This window comes from Saccostrea cucullata, unplaced genomic scaffold (assembly GCF_032062105.1).
Source record: "Saccostrea cucullata isolate Sc308-1 unplaced genomic scaffold, CSIRO_AGI_Scuc_v1 ctg1603, whole genome shotgun sequence".
Classification (NCBI taxonomy): Eukaryota; Metazoa; Mollusca; class Bivalvia; order Ostreida; family Ostreidae; genus Saccostrea; species Saccostrea cuccullata.
The window spans coordinates 184,377-204,530 of NW_026928907.1; the positions used below are offsets into that span (position 1 = coordinate 184,377).

At 34.1% G+C, this 20,154-nt stretch overlaps 1 protein-coding gene across 1 annotated transcript; it reads left to right on the forward strand.

The window, feature by feature from the left end:
- Positions 1–6: 6 nt before the first annotated feature.
- On the forward strand, positions 7–9,071 carry LOC134279150 (E3 ubiquitin-protein ligase DCST1-like). The gene is made up of 15 exons (XM_062761511.1): positions 7–31; positions 933–1,072; positions 1,290–1,358; positions 2,025–2,241; positions 2,594–2,731; positions 3,615–3,748; positions 4,104–4,258; positions 5,258–5,357; positions 5,444–5,539; positions 5,989–6,115; positions 6,557–6,673; positions 7,245–7,387; positions 7,706–7,819; positions 8,068–8,253; positions 8,962–9,071. The coding sequence occupies exons 1-15, from the start codon at positions 7–9 to the stop codon at positions 9,049–9,051; spliced, it is 1,851 nt and encodes a 616-aa protein (XP_062617495.1). The 3' UTR covers positions 9,052–9,071.
- The last annotated feature ends 11,083 nt before the right edge of the window (positions 9,072–20,154 follow it).

Sequence of the window (20,154 nt, forward strand, 5' to 3'; positions counted from 1 at the left end):
ACAAATATGGTGTCGGTAAAATATGAACCTTGTTGGATCAATTAACAGATTAGATTTAAAGTTCTTTTGCATAATATTACTTCCCCGTTCAATATTATAAGAAATCGTTTGAAGAAAAAAAATCTTGTAGTTGCATATCAACCCACTGAAAATGCACCCCACCAAAACTTGTTATAATAACTTTTTTTTATTATTTGAGGAACATTAAAAGGGTGTCTTCTAGCTATTCCAACTTTTTAAAAATCTCAATTCCACCTATTCCCACTTGCAAATAACAATAGATGTGTTGATTAGTTAATTGGTTTTTACAGTAATTAGACTAATTACATCCCATCTTAGATTTACCTGTATTTTACCAGTATTTTGTACATTATAAGACAGAAAATAAATATATTTATCAAAAAAAAATATAACATTTAAAAATTAAAATAAATACATGTAAATGTATATAAAAGAAATGCCGTTTTTGAGACCATTTCTCTTAAATCCGTGTCATAATTACGTACATAATTTTCACTTTAATTTCTTTTATTTAAAATAAAAAAACCTTTATATTTCCAAAATATTTCCAAACTGTTACTTCTACATAAGTTTACTTATTTTTCTTTTTCTTTTTCTCCATTTTCTTTGTTTCCTTATCTTGTTGTTGTATCTTTAGGTATCGTCCTTGAACTTGATAAAGGATAGGGCTTATAATGACGCCAAATGATTTATTTCTATCAATTCTACATTTTGACTAAAAAGTTGACCTGATGCTATTATCATATGCTGTAAATTTTGAATATACCGAGTGGCAGTAAATACAAATTAACCATGATTATCAAAATTAAATTTGTATTTACCCTAACCCGGTAAATTGTAAATTTTCTATGTACAGCTACCCAGTAAATTGTAAATTTTGTATTTATTGCGACAACATGACACTTTTTAAGGGCCAATTCATAACCTCGCGACAAACGGAAGAGAGGTGATCCGCTCCCTGACTTGTGCCGCGGAGTTAGCCATTAACCAGACGTCTGCTAAATGGGAGCTAAGGACCAAACCATTCCGCAGGATCATGTCACAGTTTGTGGTAAATAGAAAATTTAATATACCATACATGTACATTGAAAATGAAATTAATTTTATTTCATCTGACTACAGTGTCATATATAGTAAATTTTGATTTTGCCGGTAAAAATGTACCAATTTAAAATGTCCCAAAGTGACGTAAAGATTTTATCTTCAATTTATTTTTATCTTTCAAGTGTGTTTACTAGTCTTATGATAATTTGTTTTACGTTGTTTAGAATGAAGGCGCTCATTTAAAGAAGGTGACAAAGAAGATAGACGCAGCTTACCAGCCAATCAGAAAAGAGGTACCTGAATTACCAGCCAATGAAAAATCAGTTTTGGTTCAGTACATAGAGTAAAACAGAGTACAAAATGTTTACCAGCCAATAAAATTTATTTTTGATCGATTCAATCAGCTAAACAAATCAAACAGGCAGTCGATGAATGAAAAATTCATTTTTGAAGTCGATAGCTGAGCAGCTGCTGAAAGGATCTTTAAAAGAACCGGCAAATGGATGCATGCGTCTGAAATCCATAGGCCACATTTTTTTTTTAAAATTACACTGAGTTAAAGTTTTCAGTCCATACACCTCGTATGGATATATGGAATTTTTGATCTGTTACGAAGTAATTATCAAGGAAAGCCCACATTCCTTATTTAATAAATAAACGTATGCATAAAATATTTAGAATCTAAAATATCTACTCATCTGTAGTTAAGGTTCATAGGCGTCAGAAGCAAATTGAAATTGTTCGGGGGGGGGGGGCTAATTGAAAGTGGGGGGCTTAACCAATAAAAAAAAGATAAACCGCGATTTTCAATGCCTACAATGTATATTATGTATATATTTTCAAAAAAAGGGAGGGCTAAGCCCCCCTCCCCTAGCCCCTCCCTCGGTTCCGACGCCTATGAGGTTTAACATTCAATTTAAATTTACTAATTGCGTAGCTCATTGGTATTTTTTATCTAGTTGAAAAGCCACGAAGATAGCGACGAGTATGAGATCGAAGACGAGGACTCGGAAGCTAAAATGGCGGAAAGAATGAGACAGGTCGACAAAGTAACACACAATCGACGCGGAAACCGGATGCAGAAGATAGAATCCGAAAACGACGAGAGCACAGCAAAGGACAGAGCAGAGAAATCCGAGAAAAAATACCGGAAAAAGCTAGAAATGAGATGTGAAGGTCAATTTCAATTAATTTATTTATTTGTTGTTGTTGTGGTTTTCTGTACACGTTTTTGTAAAAAGAATTTTTGTAAATTGTCTTTCTTCTCTGTAGTAATTTTTTTTTTACACACAAGTAATATCACTACGTTTCATTTATCTCGTACCAAGAATGCGTGATTAAAGTCAATCAATCAATCAATCAATCAATCAATCAATCCATCCATCCATGCATCCATTAATCAATCGAACGATCAATCAATCCATCGACCACTCCATCAATTAATAATTTATTATATACTACAATCAATCGAACATTTAATCTTCGATTAATCATTAATTTATAAATTGATAAACGATCAATCAATCAGATGTATGGAACAAGGCAGTAATCAAGTGTCGAGGAGCCTTCAGGGATTTGGAGAGAAAGTGTCTGTCCGCAATTCCTGTCATTGGCTTTGTTCTGTGTCTGCCACTGAAACTGACAATCTTCTGCGAGCTGGCTAAAGGTAACCTTGAACTTTGTTACTTTTAAAATAAGGTTAACTTTAAATATTGTTTGCGTGCCCTCTTCCGAGAATGAGTCAGAAAGTACATGTAGATGAGACTTTTTTTCCAGAGTATTTCAACACAAATGCTGAATATTCAAGATATATTCTTTGGGATTCAGAGAAAAATAATTACTTCATGAAGAAAAATTAAGGATTTTAGTCGTGTACGTTATTTTTAGCCAGTTCTTTTGGAGGGGACAACTCTATGACTTTGTAAACATGGTTCAAGGGGCTGGGGGTTGTGTTCATTTTCAGATTATTTTGACCTCCTTTAGAGGAAGAGCTCCATATAAAGATATATAAAAATGATAAAATTTTAAGATTAAATTGTATGAACTTTTTCTTTGCCAAATTATAGTTGACAGCTTAAGATACATGTATCACTTATTTAAAAAATTAAGTTAAATATGGTGTTTAACTTGTGGTTAATTTGTTGACCCCCCATCATCTTGATCACATGATTCAATAACGTTAGTTCATATTTGTAAGACATTTGTCGAAATAATAATATCTGGCCTTTTTTAAACTCGCCTTCAAACTGCTAATGAAAAAATAGTTTATTTTGTACATAACATAAAAATCAAATCAAGACAATATCAGTTTGTGAATAATTGATTAAAAAAATTAATTGTCTACGGTACTGCAATTTGAGTAAAATTAATGTACATTGTATAAATGTTAACGTGAAGATGTATCTAAAAAAAGATGTTAAATGCTAAGATTGCAAATTTTAAAACATTTTAATATGAATAATGTTAGTACAGTGCAGTTAAATGTACAACTAAAGATAAAGGATGAGATCTCTTAAAAAATCCCGTTACATTGTTTCTCCTTTTGTCAGTGGTGCCAAACGCTTTAGGAATGGAGTGTAAATCTATGGACGTTATGGAGCCAGGCTTTGGTGACGTATATGTGACGTCAGAGGACACAATGGTCGACATGGAGGAAAACTTTGACGTCAATTTACAGTATAAGGTCAATATAAAAGTACAATATACAAGGAATTTACGTGTACAATTTCATTTAAACACCATATGTTTTTTTCTACGTTTAAATGGTCCTAAAAACGGTGAAGGAAGGAGAGGTCCATCCCAATGTAATTGCTGATAGGTACAAGTAGTTGTGAATTGTGAATTTCATGGCTTTTAGTTTAAAATACAAACCAAATTGAATTGCTGGAAAGTGATTACACGTACGATACTCATTTGAACTATAAAGCCTATGGGCCTCTTGTCATTTGATTGTGAAGCTTGTACATATAAGACTCGTATATTATATTACATATAAAAATACTAGTATTTAACCATTTTGGTGTCTATTGCATTAACAGATGATACAAACTCCAGAAGACATAGACTATACAATGGCAGAGGAAGTTCGGAAGGGAACTATGCACGAGTTTGATAAGAAGCAAGCTTGGGTTGATTTCTTCACGTCAATCCTCGCGAGATTCATGGCATTTACATTTATAGTAGTGATCGTGAGGTTTGAAATTTAATAATTCCTGGTGGGGTACTACTAAACAGAGAACCCTAGAGAACCTTAGAGAACCCTAATGATTTTTAAATAATTTATTTTCTGTATATGAAATACTTATATTTCAGTAAACTTATATATCATGTTAAAACAAAATTAAACTCTAAAAAATATATTTTGACAAGTTTTTTGCTTATTTAAAAGAGTACTATAATCTCTTATAACTTCATCATTGCTTTTATGATAAAACTAGTTAGAAATTAATAAATAAGTTTAAGATCAGAGTAATTGCTTAAGAATTATACATATCATTACAATTAAATAAAAAATAATGTAAAAAATAATTGGAAAATTGTGTGATAAAAATTTTCATTTCGATAAACAATGGTTTTTTTTAAATTCAGTCGGGATCGGGATATCAAAAAATATTTTGCCATCTATTTTGTTACTTTTTTCCGATTAAAACTTCCATAAAATAACTTTCTCATTGATTCTATGAATAAATATTTATAAAATATTATTTATTTAGTACAAATCAACTCAATTACGCATAAAACATAAAAATATAAAAACATATAAAAAATCACCATATTAACCTAGGGTTCTCTAAGGTTCTCTGGGGTTCTCTGTTTAGTAGGACCGATTCCTGGTGTTGTTTTCAATCAATTAATAACTTCTTTCGTCCCTGTATACACACAATAAAAACCAAATTACTTTCAGGAGAAAAAGGCCAGTAGATCGACCTCTTAAACTGTATTTTGTTTCTTTTCTTTCTACTGTATGTTTGTTGTTTAAAGTCTTTCTCGAGAATTTTTCACTCATATGGAGACACCATCACTAACCGGTGGATAGTTTCAATTTTTTTTACTTATATTCGGCTCTGAGGGCCATTGAGCAGAGAGAGATGTTTTTTCCTTTAGGAAAAATTTAATAGACACTGTTTTAGTTTCAGAATGTCTAATACATGTACATTTGCTGAATATCCACAGAGTTTGGTTTTTTTTACAGCTCCTACAAATACAACAAGAAGTATTTAACAGACTATAAGTTTGATAACAACTACATCTCTAAGTACTTCCGCCATATTGATGCAAGACGTCATTACCAGGTATGTTTATCTATATTTAAACAATGAACGTTTTATACAAACTAATGGAAAAATTACTTATCCTCTACATATTTTGATCTTTTCAGAATAAGCGTACGTTATTACCCCTGAAGAATTTTGAGAAGGATAGAATGATTTATCCAGATGCATTAAAGATGATGAGAGGAGAGAAAAGAAAGCTGGTATATTTGATTAAATAATTAAAAAAATATTTAAATTCTTTAAGTTATGAAATTTAATTTTATGTTTTCTCAGTGAGCAGTTTTTCTATCATGTTATTAATGCTGTTAAGTAAATATAAAATATTGCATTCTTTACAAAAATAGCATGCTAGTGTTAAAAAATAATTTAATCTAATGTTAAATGAATGACTTTTTTTTTTCAGAGTATAAACAGATTTGTATATCATATATACGCACATTCACTTTTGATTTACTACAATATTGGAAAATTTTTAAATATTAAATAGAAAAAAAATTAATTTTTTTTAATGAGATTTAAGATGATTTTATTGCAATTCCTGGATCCTGAAAAATCATCATAAACTCATTTTGAAATTCTGTAAAAGAAATCAAAGATAGTTAAAATTTTTCTGATAGAAACAATAACGTTGGATTTCTTCTTAAAACAGAGCAAAGACACCTTCTTGATTTTAATGCGGGCATTAATATCAGGCCTGATCGTGATGTCCGCTAATCTGCTGTATGATGTTATGGATATCATAGAGAAAAACAGTCATATAAGTTATAGACAAACAGGTAAGTCAACTTATAACAGGCAGACAGGTAAGTCAACTTATAACAGGCAGACAGGTAGGTCAACTTATAACAGGCAGACAGGTAGGTCAACTTACATTGTATAACAGGCAGACAGGTAGGTCAACTTATGACAGGCAGACAGGTAAATTAACTTATTACAGACAGACAAGTAACTCAACTTATTATAGACAGACAGGTAACTCAACTTATCACAGTCAGACAGGTAAATCAAATTGTAACAGACAGGTAAGATGTAGGTCAACTTTCTTAATACAGAGGATAAATCAACTTACTACAGGCAAACAGGCAAGTCACTTTAACACAAAAAACAAGTAAGAAACTAATTTAAAAAATAAAAGATAAAACATTCAGTCTTTACTGCAGTACCCAGCAAAGATGGAAGCATGCTTAATTGCATGCTATATATTCTTAATTTTACAGGCTTGCATTACATTAATGTGAAGGTGGCTGGTGTGGGGTTTATGAGTCAGATCATACGACTCTTTCTGAAGGCTTTCAACAGTGAACATTCTATTGATAATATAACGACGAATTTTGGTAGGTGTCTTTTTTTTAGTGAATATGTTTTACATTATTTTTATTTCTTTTTAATATACTAAAAAAAAATGCTGAAATTTTAGGGATATAACGGTATATAACAACATTGTACATATTTTTCAGAGTACAAAAACGTATTTTTGTTATCAAAGCTTTCTATTTTATGATATTCGAACTTTTATTACAATATTAGAATGATTGCACTGAGTAAGGACCTATCAAATATTAATTTTGAATTATACTTCTTTTTATGGTTATTTTTAAATTTCAAAAGTCCATTAAACACCCTCCCCAATAAATGAAATGTTTTATCAAATAAGAAAAAGTATTTAAGATCTGTCAAAATATAACATAAATTCGATGTTATGATTTATTGAGTATGCAAAATTGATTTTTGGTAGTCTTAAAAAGATTTAAACCCGCCTTCTATCTCTTTACCCCCTAAATAAAATTAAATCAAGATATGAAGTATTTTATATTCTGATAGTTTATGAAAAGAGTTGAAATATTATTGAAAAAAATAAACAATTTATCATTATTTTATAAATTGGGTTCTACATTTTTATTTCAGAATGTCTACCCCATCCTACCAAACTTAGGTCATGGGAAGTCTACAGAATTTACGCTGTGTATATTATTGTCTGGATGCTCATGTTATTTGAAGCATATGGATTGCGCATGCGCAGACTCATTTGTGCTTTCTTTTATCGAAAGGTGAAAACTGAATTTCCTTCTTTGCTTTCCTTTATCAAAAGCTCTCATTCATGTGCTGTTTTTTTTATTTTATTTATTGTCAAACATATTATTCAGATGTCCACAAACATGCAGTTCTATGCAGTCACTTTATCACATTTCTAGTGATCAATGTATACTTTAAGAACATAAAAAACAAACTGAATTTTTACCCAAAAAATACATAAGAAAAAAAATTGACATTTCTCTTTAAAAAAAATGATGTTGAGCTGAAAAATAACTTTATCGAAAGGAAGTGATCCGTGGCCTACGTTAATTACAATTAATCAATTTTATTAGAGGGAGAAATCACGGATATTGTTTATGTATAACGAACTCCTGAAGAGGAGGAAAGGATATCTTATTCATCTACGTAAAAAAGTTAGAAAACAGGCCAGGAAATTTCAACTTTCTGTAAGTGTCTATTTATTTAATTTCTATTGTTAGAACTAAATTTTGAAGATTTGGTCATATCTGATCCCAGGCAAATCAAATAAGTTTAAATATATATATGAAAAAAAAATTAAAATTACCGTCATTTGTAGTAAAGATATAAGAAGGATAAGGGGAATGTGTGTCCCCTCTGTTATTTACCACATAATTTTTTTTTAAAATATGAAATTAAATATGTGGTATTTTAATGTGAAATAATTCCATTTAAGCGGGATTCTGGTATTTTAATTGGAATAAGGCGTTCGTGTCCACGCCTTGCCTCTATAGTGAAGCGTTTTAAGGCGTCTAAGACTCGGTGTCTGATCTGTGATGATCTGGAGACAGAGGGATTCGTTCTCTGTTCTACACCTGGATGTAATTTCTCATATTGTGCTGACTGCTGGATCGATTGCAAGGTATGGTCACACCCTTCACCTCATTCAGAGAGATAAAAGAGAGACTTCCATGTCGCATATCTTATAAAAATGTGACTCAGTTCATACAAATAGTCAAATAAGGTAAGAATAAAATCAATCTGATTAATACATGCCTTTTAAAACTAGAGGTACTGTGAGCAATGAGCTCACTAAATGATACCCCCGTCTCCCATATGAATATAATGGCAGTGTCCATGTTTTGCTATGGGAAACCCAAAATATGTATTGGATCAAAAAGTAAAATAGGAGGTGCACAACGGCAATATGTATAAAGATTCTTTGAAAGTTTCATCAAATTACATTCAGTGGTATGAGAGGAGTTGCAGATAAGAGATGGGTACCAGACGGACGGAAGGAAATACCGATTACTAAATACTTTTTGTACCCTCCTGTTTTTCAAGCGGGGGGAGGGTATAAAAAGTTATTGTAGACTTTCGTTATTCCGTTATTCTGTCATGCTGTCTGTTAAAAAAAGAGGTGAATACATTCCCTGTTTCCGCACATACATGTAACACAAGATAGAATTCTAAAACTTTTTGGGAAATTGGATTTGATGTCCGAGATAAATTAACCATTACCGAAACTTCTTTAAAAATATATAATTTCCGTCCTTTTGAAATTGGTAGTGAGGCTTATGAATATATTTATATGATTTTTCCTCATAACATTATAATAATTGTATTGTAGAGAAAGTGTTATGCATGCATACCACGTTCTACAGATTTTAGTGACAGTGACAATTCTGATGATAGGAGCACAGAAGATGATGACGTATGAAAGTCACGTGATATTAAGGAAGGAAGAGGATCCATTTTTTTTTCATTTTAGAAATTCTAATCTTACTTTTTTAATTGTTGAAACATCATGACTTGAAGAAATTCATTTTCATAAAGTGTTCCACTGTTTTTACATTGTATGTACCATATGCTGAAATATGTGATGAGATAGATGTATTAAAAATATGCTTCATGCAGTCTTTTGCATATTTTCAATTGCGCATTGCTTCACTTAATAATATTTTATTATGTCCTTTGGAATAGGGTATCTTTAGCTAAAAATTCGTAAACTTTTTCAATAACGATAATTTCATTTTAAAGGTCGATTTTTTCCTTTGGTAAGTTTTCTGTAGGGTTGAGGTTATTCAAAGTGGTTGAGAAGCCCCGAGGGACGACGCTGGCTTATGTATACACCTATCTATATACACAGAATGCTACCTGTATCTGTTTTCCTGCCACATAATTTAATGTAGTCATTGGTTTTTTCTTATGTAGGTCAATATTATATGCAAAACAATTTTATAATCCGACTAGACTTTCTTCTGGTTACTAGTATCATACCGACTTTTGTCACATTAACAATATTGATTTAATCATTGACAGTATGATTATATTTATAGCATATTCCTATGAATTAAAAAAAAGCTTCAATTGCTTGTTTGTAACTGATTTCTAGTATCATACCGGACTTTTGTCACAATGTCTCAAGGAACAGTGACTCGTACTTCTTTGAATAAAGTTTCACTTGAGGAATATTATGATGTAATAATGATTTAAAAGATAATTTTATTTCATTCCATTATACTTCCTACACTGGACTCAGTATAATTTGTTAAGGTAGATTAAACGTTCGTTTTGACAAACTAGTCTATCATAATCGATCGATATCGTAAGCGTGAAATGACCCCCTACCCTCTTTTAAAAAAAATACAATATAAATATATAAACATGATTTTTCACATCTGTGAATCAGATATCTTTCTTAAAAAATGTATCACCAAAAGAAATGTTAAAAAGCATGCTTAATCGTCAGTACAATTGATCATAAAAATTTAAATTTTGATCAAACCGGGTATTAGTTTGGCAGATATGTGAAAATTTTGGAAGAATTGTGCCTTTAGTGATACAAGCATAAAAATTTGCACACAGTTAGTACATACCTTTACAATAATTTTTGGAGGTAGGGACATTTCAGATTCATCACTGGACTGAAATGGCGGCCATTTTAAAAATGGCGGGTATTATTGTATATTTTGGCTACTAATTCGGCAATGTTGTGCATACTGTATATAAAACACGATGTAATAAGCGTGTGTTTGACTGCTATGTACATTCCATGCAATATCTTTATAACTTAAGTGACTGTTATGAACTTTTTAACAAATTAATGCTTTTCTGTTTCTGCTTTCAGGTAATGCTCTTATGCATATTAACCACTTTCATGAACTAGCTGCTAGATGCTGATTCCCATTTTCACACTGACTGAATTATATTGGTGCATACTGCCTGAATTACAATGGCAAATAAACTTTTCAAGCTTTTAGATCCCCAACAGCCTAGTACATCTGGAACAGACTTGCCTTATTTGACTGATTGGAACAAGTGCGTGTTATGTCAAGAGGACACTGCTGAGACCCTTTCCTGTCCAGCTGATTCTACGCGCAGCACAGGGTCTGGATATAAAACTCTAGCAGATAATCTCCACAGCTTCAGTCAGATCGGCTGCTTGCCAAAATCCTTAGACATGTCTCGCCTTGATGAAGGAGATGGTATTCAATCGACCTTTCAGAACCACAAAGCTAAGTGGCATGATTCGTGCAGATTAAAGTATAACAAAACTGCATTGCAACGGGCACAGAAGAGGAAAATGTCTACTACTGAAGACACTACAAGTGCTTCAAGAAAGTACACCCGTCAGACCGTAGATGCGCAGACATTGCCTGAAAAATGTTTCTTTTGTGACAAGCCATCCGGTACTGATTCTCTGCGCAAAGCTTCCACGTTTGATCTCGATAAACATGTAAGAACAGCTGCTCTGAAACTAGGCGATAAAGCGATTCTTGCTAAACTTAGTGCAGGAGACCTTATAGCACAAGATGCTCAATATCACTTGAAATGTCTGGTCTCCCTGTATAACAAAGCTAGGGCCACAAAGACAACAGTGGATGAGCAAGATGACGTCAATCATGGTATAGCACTTGGAGAGTTGGTATCGTATATAGATGATGCCCGTATGAATGATCTTGTAGCACCAGTGTTCAAGCTGGTAGATCTGTCAAAACTTTACACCACTAGAATGGAACAGCTTGGGACCATCATGACTGGACGTGTTCACTCAACTAAACTTAAAGATCGAATCATGACATATTTTCCAGACCTTGAGGAGCACAAATCAGGTCGAGATGTTCTGCTTGCTTTCAACGAAAACATAGGCTCAGCTCTCAAGAAGGCATGTGATCAGGACACTGACAATGATGGGGTTTGTCTTGCCAGAGCTGCAAATATAGTCCGAAGAGACATGTTAAAACTGAAAACAACCTTCAGTGGTTCATTTGAACCACACTGCCAAGAACAGTCGGTGCCTACTTCTCTTGTAGCGTTAGTTGGTATGATCTTGAACGGTCCTAACATCGAAGAGCAGTCAAGCCAATCATCTGTATCAACACCTACTCTCACAATCTCACAACTGTTGATGTTCAACTGTTACACACGCCGCAGAGGGAGTACCAGCAGTATTGAATCTACAAGACACAATAGCAATCTGGAGACTCCTCTGCCTGTGTACCTGGGTACACTAATGCATACAAAAACTCGGAAACGTGACCTTGTTGATACTTTGTTCCATCTAGGCCTTTCGATTTCCTATGACAGAGTACTGGGCATCTCCACGTATTTAGGGGACAAGGTTTGCCGCTTCTTCCAAAAGGAGGGTACAGTTTGCCCCCCTGTGCTAAAGAGTGGTCTGTTCACGACTGGGGCAGTGGATAACATTGATCATAACCCCAGCTCGACAAGTGCCCAAGATTCCTTTCACGGTACGGGTATTTCTCTTTTCCAGCACCCAAGTAGCAATAGCCATGGAGTTCAAAGGGAAGTTTCAGATGAGACAGCAACAGGTGCTGCACACCTACCACAGTCATACACTATGGTACCTCCTGTTATTTTGGGCAGAGGCGATATACCTATACCTAAGCTAGAGGGCTCCAACAAAAGTGACTGCCAGCTAATCCCTGAAGCGTTACAGGATGAATTCAGGTATGTAATAGCAAATACTGGATTTGTACATTTCAGCTTTGAAAATTTGTGTGTTTTAATGACCAATCTTGTTAAGGTGTGTGGTCACCACTTCATTTTGTTGGAGAAGACGGTAGCATCTGACACAGTACTCCAGGAAGACGATACCGTGTCATGGGCTGCATACCATGCCAGCAAACAGTCTATTCCAGAGGAACCAGAAAGTAGCGTAGCTTTAAACTCATTGCTGCCTCTTTTTTATGACCAAGCCAAATCTGTTGCAATGATTCATCAAAAGAGCTGTGGATATTTTGAATCCAGGTCAGATCCCTGTAATTACACTTGATCAACAATTGTACACACTTGCCAAACAGATCCAGTGGAGATGGCCAGAAACACATGGAGAGGATTATTTCGTCATTGTCTTTGGAGGACTCCATATTGAAATGGCTGCATGGAAAACCGTCGGAGACCTTTTGGATGGCAGTGGTTGGACAGGTGTTTTGGTGCTTGCAGGAGTTGCTACAGCTGGTACCGCTGATTCTTTTCTGAAAGCGTCACATGTAACACGCACGAGACGAGCACACCAAGTCACAGCTTGTAGTCTCTATCTTCTCATGAAGGAAGCCCATAAACAGTACACCAGCGAACTAACTGAAGGACAGGATCCAAAGCCATTGGATGATTGGAATACTGAACGAGTTGAAGCAAGCCCACAGTTCCAGTTTTGGTTCATTATTCTGCAGCTGGAACTGACAGTCCTGATCTATGTGAGATCCATCCGGGAAGGAAATTTTCTGCTGTATATTGATGCTTTGAGCAAACTTGTTCCTTGGTTCTTTGCCCTGGGACATACCAACTACGCCAGGTGGGTCCCAGTTCATTTACGGGATATGGTGACACTTGCAAGCAAGCATCCAAGTGTATACACACAGTTTCTGGCTGGAAACTTTACCGTGAAAAAGACCACACGTGCATTCTCTGCCATACCGTTTGATCAGGCACACGAACAAAACAATGCATTGGTTAAAGATGATGGAGGGGCTGTAGGTCTGACAGAGAATCCTGCAGCTTTGCGCCGCTGGATGGTGTCTGGTCCAGAGATGGCCAGGTTGATCTCAGAGTTTCAAAACACAACAGAGAAGAGAACGAAGAAAATTGAACTCAAGCACCATGAACAAACAAAATACACACAGATAGCCTTTGCTCGCGATGTAAAAGCCCTCACTCATGCCATCAGAGAGATGGGGAATCCATTCTGTGAAGACAGCAAAGATCTCTTGGTGTTAGATAGCAGAGATCTGGCAGATACAGCAATCATCAATACTCTACACCAGATTGAGCAGCTGGGTCAAGAACAGTATGACACGTATGTCAGTGAGAGGCTTATTTATCAAACAAAGCCTATCAATGACCCAATAAAGAGAAACAATCTTCCTCTCTTCAACCGGCCATCAGTCAGACAGAAGTCAAGGACAGAGCTGCAGGTTTCATCCCTCAAAAATGATTGCAACTTGTTCTCCAGATTGTTCATTGCGTCCCAGACTCGTGATGGAGATCTTGATGTATTCTTTGCACATGAGAATCAGGCTTGTCCCCCAGCATTGTCACACATGGGCAAAATTAGGCAAGGAACAAAATCTGATTTGGTTAAGTGTTTAGAAGATCAGATTACTCCACGCGAAAATGACACTGCTAGTCCTCCTGTTCAAGTAATGATTCTAGATGGAGCAGCTATCGTCAACATGCTGGCACCTGGTAATGCAAAAACCTTCTCCGAGTATTCATCATTAGTATTCTTGCCTAGAGTTGGGTATTGCGAGTGAAAACCATATTGCGATATATTGCAATATTTATGTTGAATATTGCAATATATTGTAGATTAATTATCATAAATAAATTTGTGCAGAAAGTTTAAAATGCTGTCAATTTCAAAGACTATTTGAATTTATCTATAAATATTAAAGGGGGCGGGGGATAAGACATTAATCGCACACAAAATTATAATAACTTTTAATCGAAAACCAGGTAAAAAATTAAAACAAAATGTATTCATTTGATGTATTTTCAAATTGAAAAAAAAAAAGTTTATGCATAGTATATTCTTTATACGTTTTTTTTTTTGGGGGGGGGGGGGGGGTTGTTTTATTGAAATAGCATAAAATGTAACTAAATGATTAAAACAATACATAATATATATAAATTTTATGTGGTCACAGAATAAAATTAAAGCCAGAAAGAAATTGTGACCTATTTTTGGGCGTTTGGTGTTTTAGTCTGACCCGACCTAATTTCACATTATGACATACGATCAGGAACGGCATTGGCCTGTTTCTATTGTTTTAATATACATGCTACTGGTATAGCATGAAGGTGTTTAAAATGACATGAAACTTGTTAAAAAATAATAAAAAAACACTGTATCAAGTGAAAACATGGATGGCCATTTATGTGTAATATGTATCTTGAACTTAACATTCATTGTCGATCGTGTAGATTCCATGAGATTTTGAGAACCACAGTACACATGGTAAACACCCTGTAGAAATGTTTTATGTATTTTCCTTTTTAATAATTTTATTTAAAAGTCTTTTTATTAATTATTTTATTTTAAAGTAAGAAATTTAAAATTGACAGTGAATGAAAAGCTTCCCGTCTCTCTCTCTTTTCTCTCTATCTGCCTCTGAAAGCTGACGAAGTATTTTTTTTTTACTAGATTGAAAAGGCCTGGGGAAGTTACAAGTATTATTTCAGCAGTTTCTACAATACAGGAGTTTTTTATATATTTTATAAATATCGTGAAATACCGGTATCTGACTTTCATATCGCGATATATTATCGTGATGGATAATACCGCAATATACCGATATACCGGTAATATTGCACAGCCCTATTCTTGCCCTACATCATATCTCAGCTGCAACATACGAGCAGGGTGGATATTGTTTGGGATGAATACTTTCCAGAGAGTTTGAAATCAGACACCAGGAAGAAGAGGGGTAAAGGCATTAGAAGGCGAGTTGAGCCACATAGTTCCATCCCCGGAAACTGGCAGGCCTTCCTTCGCATAGATGAAAACAAAGTAGAGTTGTTTGCCTTTCTTGCAATGAGGATAGCAACTGCAGAAACTACAAAGCAAATCATCAGCACAAACCACAAAGATGTGCTCTGTACACAATCCCGGGATGTTTCTGGTCTTGCTCCATGTACTCAAGGAGGCAGATACGAGAATACTACTCCATGTTCAAGATGCAGTGAGGCAGGGTTATACTAAAGTGTCAATCCGTACAGTGGATACAGACGTTGTGGTCCTTGCAGTGACAGCAGCAGAACGACTGGAAATTGAAGAATTATGGATTGCTTTTGCCACAGGAAAGAACTTCAGATACGTGGCAGCTCACGAGATAGCCATGACACTGGGACCGAGCAAGTGCCATGGTTTGCCATTCTTTCACGCCCTTACTGGATGTGACACTGTGTCATGTTTCAGTGGGAGGGGGAAGAAAACAGCATGGGAGACATGGAGAGCCTGTAATGAGATATCTGATGAAGTCACAAAAGCTTTCAGTGCATTGGCTGTCACACCAACCATTTCAAGTGTGGATGACTACATGGATGTTTTGGAGCGTTTTGTTGTCTTACTCTACGATCGTACCAGCTGCCAGGAACATGTTAACGTGGCTCGCAAACATCTCTTTACGCAGAGTGGAAGATCAATAGAGGCCATTCCACCAACTCTAGAGGCACTTAGACAACACATCAAGAGAGCTGCATATCAAGCCGGTTTCTGTTGGGGGCAAATGATGATTTGTATACCAGAGCTTCCTTCGCCAACTGAATGGGGTTGGGTTAAGAATGAAAATGGCTGGGGGATATATTGGACAACCCTCCCAGAGGAAACAGAGGCGTGTCGACAATTGATTACATGCGGATGCAAAAAGGGCTGCAGAGGGCAGTGCAAGTGTGTGAAAGCTGCACTCCAGTGTACAGCTTTGTGTTACTGTGGAGGGGAATGCACACAATAGATTACTCTAGGGAGTATGGATTACTGTTAAATTTGTACTCAGTCATGGGTAGCCATATCACTTGGCTCCAAATTTGTTTTTTTGTTTCAAGCAGAGACATTTTCCAGAGTGTTAAAATGACATTTGGTGTTAAATGACATTTTCTGTTCATTTTCGCAGCTTTTTCTGACTTTGGATAGTTAAAATTTAATTTTTGTGAATAATGAGAAAATCCAAAGTGTGCTGTATTGTAAAAATCATCATTGGTGTGCTTTTTCAAATTAAAAAAATATATCTATACTGCATCAATCTTGTGTTACGTACGAAACAAAAATGACCATTTTAAAAAATGGCCGCCATTTTGAAAAACGGCGGCCATTTTGGCTCTATCATAAATTCTGAATGTCCCTACATCCAAATATGTTCCTAGTAGATGGTTCTATAAGTGTCCCAAATTTCATGCTTGTATCACCAATAGCACAATCTTTTCACATATCTGCCGGGCTATATAAGACATGATCTATTGTAAATACAAAAAATGTATAAATAGGTTATGATAATTACATAATTTTTTAGATACATATATCGTTTAAAATAGTATGTTAGATGAATAATATAAGTAATTTAAAAAAGTTAATTAATTTAACAATCAAAATAAAACGAACAGTACATGTACATGTTTACCTTATATTTTATGAATATACATATCCATTGCTGTCTAAATGGGAGGTAACATACATTCGCTAAGTCCTTGGGTTCCCCTTCAGCAGCACTACTAGGGGACAGAAACCGTATAATAGCGGGAATTATTTTACTTTTTAAAATAAAAATAAATTCATTTCGTACATAGATATTACAGATATGAAGAAACATATATATATATGTATATACACCCACAAACACACATGCTAAAACAATTCACAGTGATTAAATAAACTTTCCAGTAATATCTATATTCAGTGCATAATTACAAAAAATAATCACTTTACATCAAAATACTGTAGATTTTTTTTAACATGATGTACTGTATAATATTATATTCAGTTTCTTCTAGATTTTTCTTTTTCTACAAAATATTTTGTATTTATATATTTTTAATACAGTAAGGAAATAAAATTGTTCAGAAAGTATGTTTTCTTTTTCTTTTTTTTATATTAAAAAACTAATAATAGCTTTACATTTAATTTTAATATTCAACACACAGTGGAAGCTATACCCAAAGTATTTTTAACATTTCTTCATTCAAAAAATAAGATGTTACATGTACAATAGAACAGATAGAACACATATCTGAGGTTTCTATTTTCCATTTGACCATTTATTATTTTTTTACCACAAAGTAAATTGTGTAATAATTTGTAATTAAATTCCGCAATATTTTATCTACACTACTTTAATCTTTTGCTGATCAATACAGTACCGACCGGACACAACCTAACAGAAAGCGAACCCGGAGCGGACCCCGGGTTCGCTCTCTGGGTCCGCTCAGGGTCCGCTAGGGCTGACCCCGAGCGAACCCGGAGCGCACCCAAAGCGAACCGTAGCGGACCCCGAGCGAACCAGAAGCGGACCCAGAGAGCGAACCCCAAATTCAGTAGCGGTCCCAGAGAGCGAACGCGGGTTCGGTATTTCTTTACAGAGCTGTCAATCAGGATTAGCGATTAACCAATCAGCGCATCAACCAATCAAAATAGCATATTGATCTGTCGATTGGGATATAAGATCGAACGTGTTGATTTAATTCAACATAAATCCAAACACTGTACATACAAGTAAAACGTGTGAATGTGCTGTGTTAATCTATTGTGATAATTAAAATATTATTTAATTTTATTTATTTTAATTCTCCGGGTTGTATTTTATATTTATATAATATTTAATTTCTTTTTTTATTAAAGCAATTAATTAAATAAATTGGGTAAATACATCAGTCAATGCATAAAAATGGAAATCAATTGATATTACAATTTTTACTGACAAAAAGCGGAGAAACGAAATATAGTTGGTCTTCGACAATTATTGTAAAATTTCATCATCTCAAGTTGAATTGGAAATTTATATAAACACTATTAAATAAAGAAAGAAATCCGAACCGCTATAAAGTACGTCTGGTTTATCGGGGTATACTCAGGTGAAGTGCGATTTACATAATTGAACAAATTAATTACGCTAATTAATCAGGACATTTAGTAAATCGTACATTGTTTCATTCTCTCAAAGTGCGTAACTATACTTGACAAAGAATAATCAGAGAAATATAATATAGAAGGGATATTTTAACATATGAATTATGATCTATTATAAATTTTGAAATGTTTTAGGACTAATTATTGGAAAAAAAAATAATTAATAAAGGCGTTAGCAATGCATAGTTATGTGGGTTGTTCGAAAGATGGTAACGCAAACTAACTGTAGAGTTACACTAAATTGAAAGAATAATCTTGTAAAGTATCATCAGGAATTGGGTCTAATTCACGTTCATTCTGGTGAAGTCATTCAGTTTGTTAATACCATTAGGGCGGATTGACTTCAATCTGTGCATCCAGAAGGAAGATTTTCATATACACGCATTTTTTTCATGCACAAGAAGATCAATAATTTTGATGTAAATTGTGAATAATTTAATGTAACACGTACATTGTGAAATCATAAATAAAATAATTAAATAATTAGAATTTTTTAAAGACATGTGTGTGTGCAATAGGGGGCATACATGTATATTAATATATTCTTATCGGGTCGGGAGAACAATTATTATTATTGCCTTTTTCTTTATTCTGATAAAAATCATTCTCGCTCCAAAATTTTGACCGTGAAAAAGCTCTAATATACAGTATAATTTTTTTTTTTTTAGAAAATGTCCGATAAATATTTATTACGAACTTTTAATGTGTAACTACTATAAATGAAATCTAAATATATCAGATGTACAAAAGGTTACATGTAATTTATAGATGCGATATCATAATTCACGTGTTTTGTAAACATTCATACTATGATTTAGCAAAACGTAAGGAGAAACAAATGTATTTTTAAACTATATAAAGCATGAATTTAAAAGGTATTCAGTTTAAATTTCTTTCGTCAGTTTCACTTGTACACCATTCGATACACTGAAAATCAATTCAAAACTCTTTTCTTCCTCTTCTTTTTTGTTTTCTCGTTATAACTTAAGAAAAATAAACGCCTTATAACTCGCTGTTAAATTAGTTTGAATTTCTCGGGATAGAGAAATCAAGGAAATCAATTATTCATGTACATGTAAATCTACGTCGAATAAACAGTTTAATTTTAGAAAATTTATCAATGTTCTCCATAATGTCACTGTTTACATGTACAGTGTACATGTCCGCATCGTCGCATAAACAACAATGATCGATCCACAATACCATTACTGTATTGGATTATACAAGTTTATCTTTTAAAAAGATAGGTGAGCTAGCGCCGTAGCAATTTTTAAACACAGAAAGGAAGATCCGTGATCAAGTGATTTATTTTGCTGAATTCTTTAATTTTTATCGAGGCTGGAGAGTGATAAAGTTATTATTGTTTTGTGAGGCGTATTTTATAGACTTAAAGGTTAAGAAATAGGGGGGGTGCCCTATTGGAGTTTTGGCGCAACGGAACATATATGACCTTTACTGGTGAGGGGGACTCTATATAATATGATGAAGATGCCGATTGAGACATTGCATGTATGAGCTGATTTAAAGAGAATTTCTTGGCAATGTGGCAAAGAAAATACATGGGAGCTGAAAAGAATATAGAAAATAACTCAAAGTGTATGTCGTGTAAAGAGTCCAGAGAGTTTGGAACGCATGTGAAGTACCTTATTAATTGGTCCTTTGGGTCATCTTTGTCAAGAT

What these genes read in the sequence shown, in the direction of transcription:
- LOC134279150 (XM_062761511.1), top strand. Translation starts at nt 7, where the DNA reads ATGGTGTCGGTAAAATATGAACCTT. An exon ending in CTTCTGCGAGCTGGCTAAAG is followed by an intron (nt 2,732 to 3,614) that starts GTAACCTTGAAC and finishes TCCTTTTGTCAG; the next exon opens with TGGTGCCAAACGCTTTAGGA. An exon ending in GAGGAGAGAAAAGAAAGCTG is followed by an intron (nt 5,540 to 5,988) that starts GTATATTTGATT and finishes TTCTTAAAACAG; the next exon opens with AGCAAAGACACCTTCTTGAT.